We start from the raw sequence: 12,798 nt of genomic DNA, 5'->3' as shown, positions 1-12,798 counted from the left end.
CAAGAAAAGCCCAGTGCCAGCCAGCCAGCCCCAGTGAAGCAAACAGAAGAAGCCCTGCTGTCTCTCCTCACTGCAAATGGGTGGAGCAGCTGCTGGGAGCTGTAACAGAGCAGTTTTGGTGATCATTGGGCGACCTTCAAGTCTCAGCCTTGCCTACTTTACAGGGATGTTGTGCTAATAAAGGAGGAGCACAGAATGCTGCTCCTTTACCTCTTTGGACAGGATGGGAAAACGCAATTCATAAATGATCTCCAAACCACTGCAATAAAAAAGGAAATGTGCTCTGTGAGTCCATAATTTACAAACACACACACACAAATAAAACAAAAAAAGCACCTCGGGGAAGTGTAGAGGTGCAGGGAATGTTCTTTGATATGTGAACATACAAAAGAGTAAATGAACATTGGGAAATGCTTAAAATTACAGAGTCCTATCCATTGGGGATAATTGATACTGAAATTTCCCCAGGTGTCAGAAAATGTTATTTATGTGTGCAACAACTGCGGCCTGTGTTTTGTTAGTCCGAAAATGGAATATGAGCCAGGACCCAACCAAAGAAGAATGGCAACTTAAGTTGACGGAATATACACAACTTGCAGACTTGGCATATAGAATAAGAGAACAAGAAGAACCTACGTTGAAAGACGTTTGGAAAATGTTTGTTGAATATATGGAAAATAATTGTGTACAGCTGAAAACTCTGGCAGCATTAAGATAAATTCAACAGTGTAAATAAGTTTTGATAAATGCAATAATGGAAAACCGATTGATAATAGTTTTTGTAAAATATGCAGGGATATATAAAATGGACCATGGAAAGAGAAGAAGGGAAGTCATGGATGTCTCAAGTATGTGAAATGTTTATCTGAAATTGTAAAACAAAATTTAATTAAAAAATCATATTTTAAAATAAGCGCCTCGGTTTCTTAAACGTTCTGCCTTCATCTTCCTCCGCGCGTGCAGCTCCGGGAGGGGCGGGGCGTGGAGGACCAGCTTCCCTCGGGCCGCTCTGGGGAATGGATCTCCATGGTCGGGCTGGGCGGAAGCGGTGTCAGGCGGCCGGAAGCGGAAGTGCGGGGCTCCATTGGTTTCCCCGGTGCTGGCATTTTTTTTTGTTCCCCCCCCACCTCTCCCTCCCCAAGTCCCCTCGTGATGCTTTCTCTGGATTTCTTAGACGATGTTCGGCGGATGAATAAGCGGCAGGTGCGCGAGGACGCCCGGAGGGGACGGGGAGCCGAGGGCCACGAGGGAGGAGGGAGGGAAAGAGAAAAGGAAGGGGGGAGGGAAGGGAAGGGAAGGGGAGCTGCAGCCCCGGAGGAGGGAGGGGGGAGAAAAGGGAGGGGGAGGGGAGCCGCAGACCTGGAGGGGGGAGGGGGGAGAAATGGAGGGGGAGGGGAGTTGCAGCCCCTGAGAGAAGAGAGGGGGAGGGGAGCCGCAGCCCCGGAGGGGGGAGGGGTTGTGCAGCCTCGTAGGATCAAAGGCCTGAGGGGTCGTCTTGAGGGGGGAGGAGGATTAATTAATTTAAACCCCGCCTTCTCCCCTGACAGGCACCCAAGGCGGCTTGCAGATAAAACCAAGAAAAGCTAAGAACATAGGGCAGGCGGGGGGGAGCATTTAAAAAACAATTAAACACTAACAGAATCAAAACTAGACTTTGATATCCCCCCCCCTTCCTTAATGGCAGAACTTGGAGGCAGGGAGGAGCCACCTAGCGATGGAAAGAACCTCGCTGGCCATAGATTTAGGACAGACAGCATAGAACCGTGGTTCTCAAACTTTGCTCACACCACACCAACTTTTTAATTCATTATAAATACAGTGGTACCTCGGGTTAAGTACTTAATTCATTCCGGAGGTCTATTCTTAACCTGAAGCTGTTCTTAACCTGAAGCACCACTTTAGCTAATGGGGCCTCCTGCTGCCGCCAGGGCACAATTTCTGTTCTCATTCTGAAGCAAAGTTCTTAACCCGAGGTACTATTTCTGGGTTAGTGGAGTCTGTAACCTGAAGCGTATGTAAGCTGAAGTGTATGTAACCTGAGGTACCACTGTACATTGGACAACACAGCTAGGATTGTCCTCGGTATCACGTGGTGCTCTTGCTCTCATTTTGAAAAGATATCTGTGCACATTCTGTAAACAGAAAGAATTATTTTGATACAGTGGTACCTCGTGTTACGTACCATCCCCCTTATGAATGCTGTGGGTTACATGCTCCGCTAACCCAGAAGTAGATGCCCCTCATTGCAACCTTTGCCCCGGGATGTGAGCAGAAGTCGCGCTCCAGCGGCACGGCAGCAACGGGAGGCGCCATTAGAGAAAGCGCACCTCGTTACGGGCAGTTTCCTGTTATGAACAGACCTCCAGAACGGATTAAGTACATAACACGAGGTACCACTGTACTGTGCTAAACTACACTGGAATGTTTGAATGTTTCTTTGATTGCCCTTGAATCTTCCCACCACAACCTTTGAGAGCCACTGACACAGAGCCTAGGAAGCTGGGAGTCAGGATTCTCATTGGTCCATCTAGCTCATTATTGTCACTATTAACAGGCAATAAGTAGCTCTTTGAGGTCTTCAGGCAAGGAGCCTTCCCTAACCTGAAGATGCCATTGGAGATTGAACCTAGGACCTTGCGCATGCAAAGCAGGTGCTTTGCCTGTTGGATTGTGGCTTCCCCCCTACGCAATGGGCCCTCTTCACCTAGCACATTGTTTTAAGAGCACAGGGAGCTTGCTTCTGCTAGGTTGACACCTGTATGTTTATATAGCTCAGTGATGTCTGATTTGACAAGCAATGGCTTTCCAGAGTCTTTTAAAATGAGCTGCTCCCTGATCCTTTATAGTCTTGATTTGCAGTGAAATCCTTTTTATGATGGTGTGCACTGTCAATTAAAATTGCATGTTAGGGAGGGACCGTACTTCAAGTAGTATGCCACTTTCTGTGTGCAAAGCAATTTTACTCAGAAGTCAGTCATGTCTAAGGTGGCAATCTTAGGAAATTTGATGTTACATGATGTGCCTCCCCTGGCTTACAGCCTGAGGCTAAACATCTTTATTTAGAAAGAAACCCCATTGATTTCAATACAGTATGTGCTTATAATTGGCCTTAGATGGCTTTGAAATGGGATTTGGCAGGTATCTTCAACCTTTTCCAACCTTGAACTTACCTTTAACCAAGCATGAATTTGGGGACAGATTTCTTAATCTTTTACCATATATTTGCATCATTGCATGGTGATAATGCTGTTGTGACCCACCTTGGATCAGACTTGCTCCCACTATGCTTAAAGGTTGGTTTGTCCAGGTAAAGGATGCTTTTTCCTTTTGCTTGGCTCAACTGGAGATTAAGAGCAAACAGATTGTAGATAAGGCTATTTGGAAGTAAGGCCTGCTGGGTTTAGTGGAGCTTGCTTCCGTTTGCAAAGGATTGAAGCCATGTAATATGAACTCATGCTTGTTTATTTAGAAGTAAGTGCTATCCATTGAAAAGAATTTACTTTCAAGTAAGTGTGGCTAAGATTGCAGCTTGAAGGTGTGGTGGGAAGGGGTGCTGTCATGCAACACTTGCATGAAGCAGTGTTCTATTGGACTCAAGGTGATTTGCTATCAGTAGATACAGGAAGAGTTGAGCTGTTAGCACAGAGCACATATAAAACCATCCAAAGTCCCAACATCCTTCTGCAAGATTGGAAGTCCATTAATTGGCCCCTGTGCACAAACTAGTCTTCAATATCCCCCAAGGAGACAGCAGAGCACTGAAGGGCAAGTGTGACTAACTGTTTTGGGGCAAAGGGCTACAAAACCCATGACCGACCCTCCAGGTCTGATGTGTGATTAGTGCAAAAGTGGGCATAGTCATTAAAATTCAGATCCAGTATGTTGACCTCCAGACAATATCGAGTCTCAGAATATTTAAAGCTGCCAGTTTAAACCACTTTACTTGAACTGGGTTCCACTGTTTTAACAGTGCTTGAGAATTCAAATGTAATTGTATGTCCGGGCAAGCTGCTGGTTGCACTCCACTTACTCCCAAGTAGTGCTGTTGACAGTGATGGGACTTGCAGACGAAACAAGTTTGCCAACTACAGTTAGAGAAAGCAGGGTGGGCTTTTTGGAGCGGGGTTTCTCTTGAGAGAGATCTTTGTGCCTGTGTATCTTGGGCAGTGGGGTGGCTTTTGTGTTCTCAGTGCCTACCTCACCCTTGTCCCCTTCACCCCCTCCCAGCTGTATTACCAGGTGCTGAACTTTGGGATGATCGTTTCCTCAGCGCTGATGATCTGGAAGGGGCTGATGGTGGCAACGGGCAGTGAAAGCCCCATCGTGGTCGTGCTTAGGTAAAACTGTGCTGGGAATCTCTGGTTGCAGGGTGAGACCTCAAGGACTGCTGGAGCTCAGATAGCCTGGAATGGCTTGTCTGGGCTGGAGCATCTTCTGGGCATGGCCTCTGCCAACCAGCACAGACCCTTTCACCACTGCCATCTTGACAGAAGGCCTATGAAACCCAGAATAGCAAGAAACTGCTATTCAAACATCTGAAAAAAGGCAGGGTGCAAACCCTAAAATATTCAAAAGCCCACCACGTAGAGGGTGCGTTTCTTGGGTGACAGAGTGCAAAAAGGCCTGTCCATTATTAAGTAAACTGTATTTTTCAAGATAGGCATTAAACTTTTAATGTAGGGAGGGAGAGATCGTTTGAAGAAGAGAGTAATTAGCCCTTGAGGGGAGGCATTCTAGCAATATGAACATATCTAGTCATATGAAGTCAGCTTCTTGGGCTATCTAGTCCAGTGTTGTCTAGTTTGATTGACAGCAGACCACAAAGACTTCCAGTATAATACTTTCCTAGATGTGCCTCCTGAGGCCCTTTCAATGGGAGCGGGTTGGGCTTAAAACTGGGGCTGCAGAGTAGAGACAGTAAAGCTATCCAGAGTTCTGAACCTTCATTTTGCTGTGAGGTAGGCCAGACCATCTCCACTGGTGGCCACTTGAGCTATGGGGTTTCTGATAGCTTGATTATAGTAGTAAAATAGTTGGGCTATTATTATATGAATATTATATGAATATTAATATTATATGAATATTATGGCAGATATTCATATACTCCAGGATAGATTCCCAGGGTTACCTAGGTCTTCTACAGCTGCCTTTGAAGCTGCTACTCTAATGGAGCCAGCAATGTGAATAATAAGTACTAAACTGTTACGTAAAAGGGAAAATATGGACCCCCACCTTGAGAAGAGCCAAGATCTGTTTCTTGCTACCCACATATTAATTCGTATGAAATGAAAAGAAAGGCTGCCAAGAGATCAGTAGTCCAAGTTAGCTGGCAGGGAAGACTAAAAGGCACAATAAAGTGTGCAGCTTCCTGGCTTCCTCAGTACAGACTGTCCTGAGAGAGCTGGCGGTATATTTCTTTTCTGGCTCTTTTAGCTGCAAGGATAGAAGGCCTTGTGAATTTTTATCTCTCTGCCTTCTGCACACAGTTGGGTCCACTTAATGGGGAACCTTCAGCCCTCCAGATGTTCTTGGCCTCCAGCTTCTGTCCAACCGTCAGTGATGATGGGAGTCCTGGTCCAACAGTATCTGGACAGCACAGGTTCCCCATCCCTTCTTTAAACATTAACAGCCATGCCGTGAGATGGACTCATGGAAAAGAGTGTAACATGTCGAGGACTCCTGTAGAGCTCATTACTTCTTGGAAAAGTTCCCATTGTCAGGTGTGGCAGTAGAGTAAAGCAGCTTCAGATGGGCTGGATTTTATATACAGGCAACTCCCCATTTGCGCAGGGGTTGCGTTCTGTGTCATAGCACGATTGTGTGAAATAGCTTCTTGGTGGAACACCCATGGAAAAGCCTTCATACACCTTGTTTTGCCCCCTTTTTGTGACATTTTAGGGTCACTTCCTGGTTCAACATGATGCACCCTTGTGCGGTTGCGCACATATTGGACACACCTAAAACATTTGCTGCCTATACTTACGATAACATGTCTATACCAGCTTTCTTTGTGATGCACACACAAGACACATAACAACAAACAAAATGAAACAATACCCTAACAAGAAAACTGATTAAAATATAAACAAAGTCCTTAAAGATGGAACAAATCCTAAAATGCTTTAATTAAAAACAACAACACAAACACACTGAAAAGGAGCAGTCTTAGGATACCAGATACACCCATCTGAGAGTGTTGTTCCACAGTATGGGGCCACTACTGAGAAGGCCATCTCTTGTGTTCCTATGAGCCAAACCTCCGTCAGTGGTGGGACTGTAAGGAGGGCTTCAGATGCTGTGCAATTTTCTCTAAAATGTTTATACAAGAAGAAGCAGCTCTGGAGAAAACCCTGGTCTTAGACAGTAGGCCGATGTTCCCCAGTTTGGGGCCATTCAGATGTAGTTGTTTTCTATAAGGGTTGATGGGAGTTGTAGTCCCAACAACATCTGGAGGGCCCCAGGTTGACGAAGATTGCAATAGCCAAATAATATTCCGAAGCTTTATCCCTAAGCTTGCATCCCATATGGCTGATGGCTTGCACTATCTGCAGATCTTCTGCCAGAGCTTGGAATGAGACACCAGAAGACTCCCTCTTTGTCTTTGCTTTCCTTGTCAGAATGTCAGTATTTCCTGGTGACTGCAGGCATAACATACAGATGCACAATGCTTACAAAGTTCAGCATCTCTGCCTGCACTAGATCAATTATTGTAAAATTTGAAAGGTTAAGGATTTTGAATCACTTTGCCATTTCCCAGACATACCTAAGTAATGGCCTAGCAGTGCCTGGGATAAAATAATGCTGGTGATGGAGAGAATCAATAACAGCCCCTTACTGCAGCACATGAGGAATTAGATTCCCGGGAGTATTCATTTGCATGTGCATGAAGATTCCAGCTGTATTTCATTCTTAAAGTGATAGCTGGTGTAGTTTAGTCCATTCTAGCCGTCCTGTAGCCCTTCAAAACCACCCTGGGTGATGATATCTCAGGACACAAGCGCTGTGCTCAGTAACCGATGGCTTTCTCTTCCAGCGGCAGTATGGAGCCTGCATTTCACAGAGGAGATCTCCTGTTCTTAACCAATCGTATCGAGGAGCCAATCAGAGTGGGCGAAATCGTGGTCTTTAGGATAGAAGGAAGAGAAATTCCAATAGTGCATCGGGTTTTGAAAATTCATGAAAAGTACGTGTGCCTTTCTGGATGGTGATTGCTGCAAAAGTCTGTTGACATGTCGCTTTATGCTGGAATCCTTTTCCAGACAGTGGCTGCGTTCAGATGTCACATTACCATGGTTTGGAGGATAGAGAACAAGTTCTGTGCTTGTGCAATCCCTTCTCCTCTTCTATGCTCAGTTTCATTTATAACTTTGTGGTTTGAACAAACCACAGCCTGCCATTGCATCCAAACCATCAAGCTGTCTTGAGCAAACCCTCTGAACCAGGAGTGCAGTCATGATTTGATCCTAATTTCGAAATTGTATTTGAACAGCTTGTTCAAATCACAGGTTACTGATTCAGATCAGCAAACTAGTTTGGTTAAACCTGGAATAGTTTTATTAAGTCCAGTGCTTGAAGAGAAGAGGAAGCTTCTTCCTGATCCTTTAAAGATCACAAGATAAGGGTGTGTGATGTCTGAACGTGTTTGGCTGCCTTGGAAATAACACAGGGAATAGCATTCTGTCCTTGGCTTAGTGGGGGTATTTACAGTTCTGGAATAGCTGTGGAATCTAAACCATGGCTATATTATGCTGCGGCACAGTTTATTGGATGAATGCTGCTGTTCCTGTGTCGTCGTCCCCCGTCCCCCCCCCATCGTTGTCCCCCGCTGAGTTTATTGGACTGTTTATTGGATCTTGCATTCTATGTTTATAAAAAGGCCTCTCACATCTATTCTCATAAAAGTATATACAATATGCAGTGACCAAATAAATTGTCTGTCTTTTGATAGGAACTACTTTTAATGTGATCCCCTCCCCAGTTGCTTGACTTGATAACATTTTCTCTGTCCTTTAGCTTTGCAACATCCCTTAAAACCTGTAGTCTGCTGGACCTGACAGAGTATCTCAGCAGTGGTGTGTGGGTGTGTGTGTGTGTGTGTGCAGGAGTGCATGCAACATGGCTGTCTAAGACGGAAGGTGCATAATTATATTCTGGTCGTTCTGGGGTGTCTCATGGGAAGCGACTAATAAACAAAATGAAAATCAATAATGATAATTTTGTAGAATCTCTCCCAGAATTGCATCCCATTCATTTTCTCTCTCTGGGGCAGGCATGTTTTGTTACATTTCTGACCTTTGCACAAATCAGTAATCCTGTTGTGTAATGGCATCCTGTCCAGAGGAATGAGAGGCACACCAGGTTTTTTTTATTAAAAAAAGTTGCTGGATTCTTCCTTGGTTGCCCTTCAGCAGCTACCTAACTCTGGTTTTTCCTCCCTAAGACAAAACGGAGACATCAAGTTCTTGACGAAGGGTGACAATAATGCTGTTGATGACAGAGGCTTGTACAAGCAAGGCCAGCACTGGCTGGAGAAGAAAGACGTGGTGGGGCGAGCAAGAGGGTAAGCTATGAGCCAGCAGGGGACGATCTGTAGCATACCTTGCATGTTCAATTTCCAGTTAAGCTGTCAGTCTTTAGCACACATTTTTCAACATTCCTCTTTGTTAAAAGTAAAAAGAAACTAGCACCAGAAGGTGAGGGGCTGGGGTAGAAGTTCTCCCTCAATGTGCTAACTTTTGACTTGCAGAATTTGCAGAGAGCAAGCATGCAAATGTTGCATTCCCCCGCCTGCTCTCTGAAATGGTACCATTTCAGGAGTCGGCCATCTTGTTTTTCTTCCACGTGGCCAAAGCTTTGTCCTATCTATTGAATGCATCTTCAGAACCAACAGTCAACCCAATGTGTGTCTAACAGTGGCATAATCTCTTTCTTTTTAGATTTGTGCCATACATTGGAATAGTGACCATCCTTATGAACGATTACCCAAAATTTAAGGTATGATCTTCCACTCAGTTCATCTGCTGGAGAAATTATCTCCTCCCTTAGGCAGGAAGCTTTTATGTAGAAAAATTGTTAGCAGGAACCTCAGTTCTTCACAGTTCTTCCCACTTGTGCAACAAAATTCCTTCCTCTCCTCCCCCTGTATATCCCCTAAATTGGCTAGAACCATTTCTCCTTTGACATCTAGCTTTTTGTGGAGAGAAGAGCAGGGGTGGGTTTGATCCCATCACATAAACCCCACCTGCAGTCTGAAGGTGGTGGTATGGTCCACTGTCCAGGTATTAGTTTGCCACCTTGATGAGCATTATTATTATTATTATTATTATTATTATTATTATTATTCCACTCTATACCCACAGGTCTCAGGGGGTTCACAGGATAAAATCACAATATAAAAACCGAAATTACATAATCAAAATAAAAACAAAAACAATATCCCCTGAAAAAACCAACCCACATTTTTAAGGGCATTACTGTTAGGTTTTTGGTTTTGGTTTTGTTAAGCTGGGATGTTGTGATTCTATGATATCTTGAGATCCTGAAAAGTAGCTTGTCTTCCATTCTATTCTACAGATCACGATTGTGCATTCTTATACCTAAGCTGTAAGTGTGTTTGACAGCTCAGATCCTTTTGTCTTTTCCCCCCACAGTACACTGTCCTCTTTCTACTGGGCTTGTTTGTGCTGGTGCATCGAGAGTAGCCTGCCACCCAGGGAGGCCAGCTGGAGATGCCATTTGCTCTTGAGTAGACAGTGAGGTGTGATGTATGTACATTTCACTGCTTCTTAACCAAGTTCAGTTTGGCTTTTGTTTTTGTTTTTCAACAGCCGTGTAACAGGAGAGTCGATCCCAGTATTTTGAACAGTTTGTCACATTTTAGCATTTTTGTACATCAGTGAATTTTTATATTAAAAGATTTAAGCCAAAGCATCTTGTCTTTCTATGAGCTTATGAGTTCTCTCTTCGTTCTTGCTTGGTCACATTAAGTTAGACGGCAGCAGGACTTTGGCTACCAGCTTGAGGTCACCACAAGTGAATGAATCCATGGGACAAGCAGGCTGCATCAAGATTTGAATGAAACCTTGTGAGGCACCCATAATCCCTATCATACCTTCTGATTTTAAAACTGTAAAAGTGTAGCAGCTTCTAAGGTCTCCTTTGAGAACTACAGGGAACAGCATCAAGTACTTGACTTGGCATTTGAATAGCCATGCTTATTTTACCTGGCACAATACAATTCTCCTCCTCCACCTTTCCTTGAGTGAAAGGCTCCAATTTGCAAGAACTCCCATTAGGACAACACAGTCCCTGCTGTGTTGTAGTGGAACATTATTTGACACAGCATGCAAAAGCCAGTTTCAGTAGGAACATAAGAAGCTACCTTGTACTGAGCCAGACAACTGGTCAACCTAGCTCAGTCCTCTCTCCATTCACTGCCAGCAACTCTCCAGAATTTCAGGTGGGGTTTTCCCCCCAGCCCTACCGGGAGATGCTAGAAATTAAACCTAGAGCCTTCTGCATGGAAAGCAGATGCTCTGCCAGTGATCCATGAGGCATCATTAAGACAACTAGGAAATTGTTTTAAAATCTGTGCCCTGCCGCTCCCACAAGAAAGCTTCAGGATACACTGGTATCTCGGATTACATACGCTTCAGGTTACAGACTCCGCTAACCCAGAAATAATACCTCAGGTTAAGAACGTTGCTTCAGGATGAGAATAGAAATCACGCAGCGGTGGTGGCGCAGCAGCAGTGGGAGGCCCCATTAGTTAAAGTGGTTCTTCAGGTTAAGAACAGTTTCAGGTTAAGAACGGACCTCCAGAACGAATTAAGTACGTAACCAGAGGTATCACTGTACAGTCATACCTCGGGTTAAAGTTGCTTTCGGGTTGTACTCCGTGGCGACCTGGAAGTAACGGAACGCGTTACTTCTGGGTTTCGCAGCATGCGCAGATGCTCAAAGTGACATCACGTGCATGCGCAGAAGTGGTATATTGTGACACGTGCAGACGCAGGTTGCATTCTCTTCAGGATGCGAACAGGGCTCCAGAACGGATCCCGTTAGCATCCAGAGGTACCACTGTACTTGCACAGGACACAGTGAGATGTGACTGGGCAATGGTGCACAGTCTATCAAGAAGAGGTACTGAGTTCTACCACAAATGCAGACCACATGGGACTCTTCATAGAAAGGACCTGGTTCACACCTGCAGCAGAATGAGATGGGAGAATCTGGAGGTGCAGAGTGGACCGTACCACTTCAGATTGGGGATGTCCTTTGTGAATGCTTCCCCCTTGTGTAAAAACACAAAAAAATATAAGGTAATCAGACAGAAAACTGGGGAAGAAACTTCTAACCCAGCTCATGCTTAGCTTTCTATTTGCAGGGAAATGTTTAAGCAGGGCTTTTGTTCTTTAAAGAGCAGAACAAAGTACTTTTGACTCTGCTGCTTCATTGTTACAAGAATCTGTTGGGCATGTAGAGCAGTTCAAGTATATTGCTGTCAGCGCTGCCCGAGGTCCCAGCTCACAGAAGACCAACGCTGCTTCGTTCTTTAGTATAAAAGTCTTTATTGAAGTTCAGTTTCACTTCCACACGCGCAGCGTGCAACGCTACGTCTCTAACCTTAGACCGCCGAAGCTTCGTCTGAATCTCCTTCCCCCTGACACCAGTTTAAGACTCTAGCCTTACTCCACCTCTTTCTCTGTTCCTTCCTCCTCTGGGTCCGCCTGCTCGTCGGGGTCTCACCCTTCCTAGACTCTTCTGACGCTGAGTCCCCTGACTCTTCCCCCTCCCTCCTTCGGGCTTTAGGACCTGGCTCCCAATCCGGGTTTTCTGCTGCCCCGCGCTCCTGCACATTTGAACTTGGCGCGCGCGCGCAGCCTCCCACTTTCCTTCTGACCGTTACACTTGTGTCACTGCTCCCTCCTTCGGGGAGGCTAGCTGGACCTGACCTCGCCTCCGTTTCCCCACTTTCCGATGGGGGCATGGTCAGCCCTGACTCATCTTCTCTCCCCGCTGGAGGAGAGGCTGGTCCTGACTCATGTGACTCTTCCCCCCCACTGCACTCTGGTGGGGGAGCTGATCCTGATCCTCCGCTGCTCCCTTGGGAGTCCCCGCTGGCCCCTTGCTTCTGGTGCGTCCCCCCTGGGACCCCCCTTGCCCTTACCATAGGCGCCCCCTTCTGGGAATCTTCTGATTCGCTGGAGAAGCTCATGGAATCTCTCGGGTTACTGTCATACTCCCCTACGCTCCCCTCGGATTCCTCTCCTTCGCTCTCTATTTGCTCTCTCCCCTGTGCTTCCGCTCCTGAGCCTCTGACAATTGCCATCACCAATGGCAATATACTGGTGGGTGGGTGTGCAAAAAGGGCCTTAAAAATGTGCCAGACCTTTTGGTAGAAGCAAGAAAGTCATGTACCTGCGCAAGGATCTTGCATTCTAAAGCTGGACAAGTCTCGACATAGCAGAGGAAATGCAAAGGTGAGGGGAAATGCAAAAGAACATGAGCAAATGTAACTTCACAGCCTTGGGGACAAAGATGGGTTAAGCACAGGCTTTGGCGTACCTCTTTGGGGAAGGAGTCTAGCTTGGTGGTAGAATGCATGCTTTGCCTGCAGAAATTCCTGCAGTCAATCCCTGGTATGTTCTGTTTAAAAAATCATCTGGTATCAAGTGAAGAGAGAGAATGCACTGTCTGAAACTCTGGAGAGCTACCTCCAGATACAGAGGAAGAGGCAATGATTGGTTAGATCAGAGAAGGGTGGACATGATCTACCCATCAACCTCGTCTGGAACG

General features: G+C 45.6%; 1 protein-coding gene across 1 annotated transcript; it reads left to right on the top strand.

The window, feature by feature from the left end:
- Nucleotides 1-1,060: 1,060 nt before the first annotated feature.
- SEC11A (SEC11 homolog A, signal peptidase complex subunit) lies at nt 1,061-9,927 on the top strand. Its single transcript, XM_053365196.1, has 6 exons — nt 1,061-1,203; nt 4,228-4,337; nt 7,034-7,183; nt 8,441-8,560; nt 8,937-8,994; nt 9,651-9,927. Exons 1-6 carry the CDS (start codon nt 1,153-1,155, stop codon nt 9,699-9,701), a joined length of 540 nt encoding a protein of 179 aa, XP_053221171.1. The 5' UTR covers nt 1,061-1,152; the 3' UTR covers nt 9,702-9,927.
- Nucleotides 9,928-12,798: the final 2,871 nt, after the last annotated feature.

The sequence above is a fragment of the Podarcis raffonei genome, chromosome 14 (genome assembly GCF_027172205.1).
Source record: "Podarcis raffonei isolate rPodRaf1 chromosome 14, rPodRaf1.pri, whole genome shotgun sequence".
NCBI classification, from domain to species: domain Eukaryota; kingdom Metazoa; phylum Chordata; class Lepidosauria; order Squamata; family Lacertidae; genus Podarcis; species Podarcis raffonei.
This window is presented reverse-complemented; position numbering and strand designations above follow the sequence as displayed.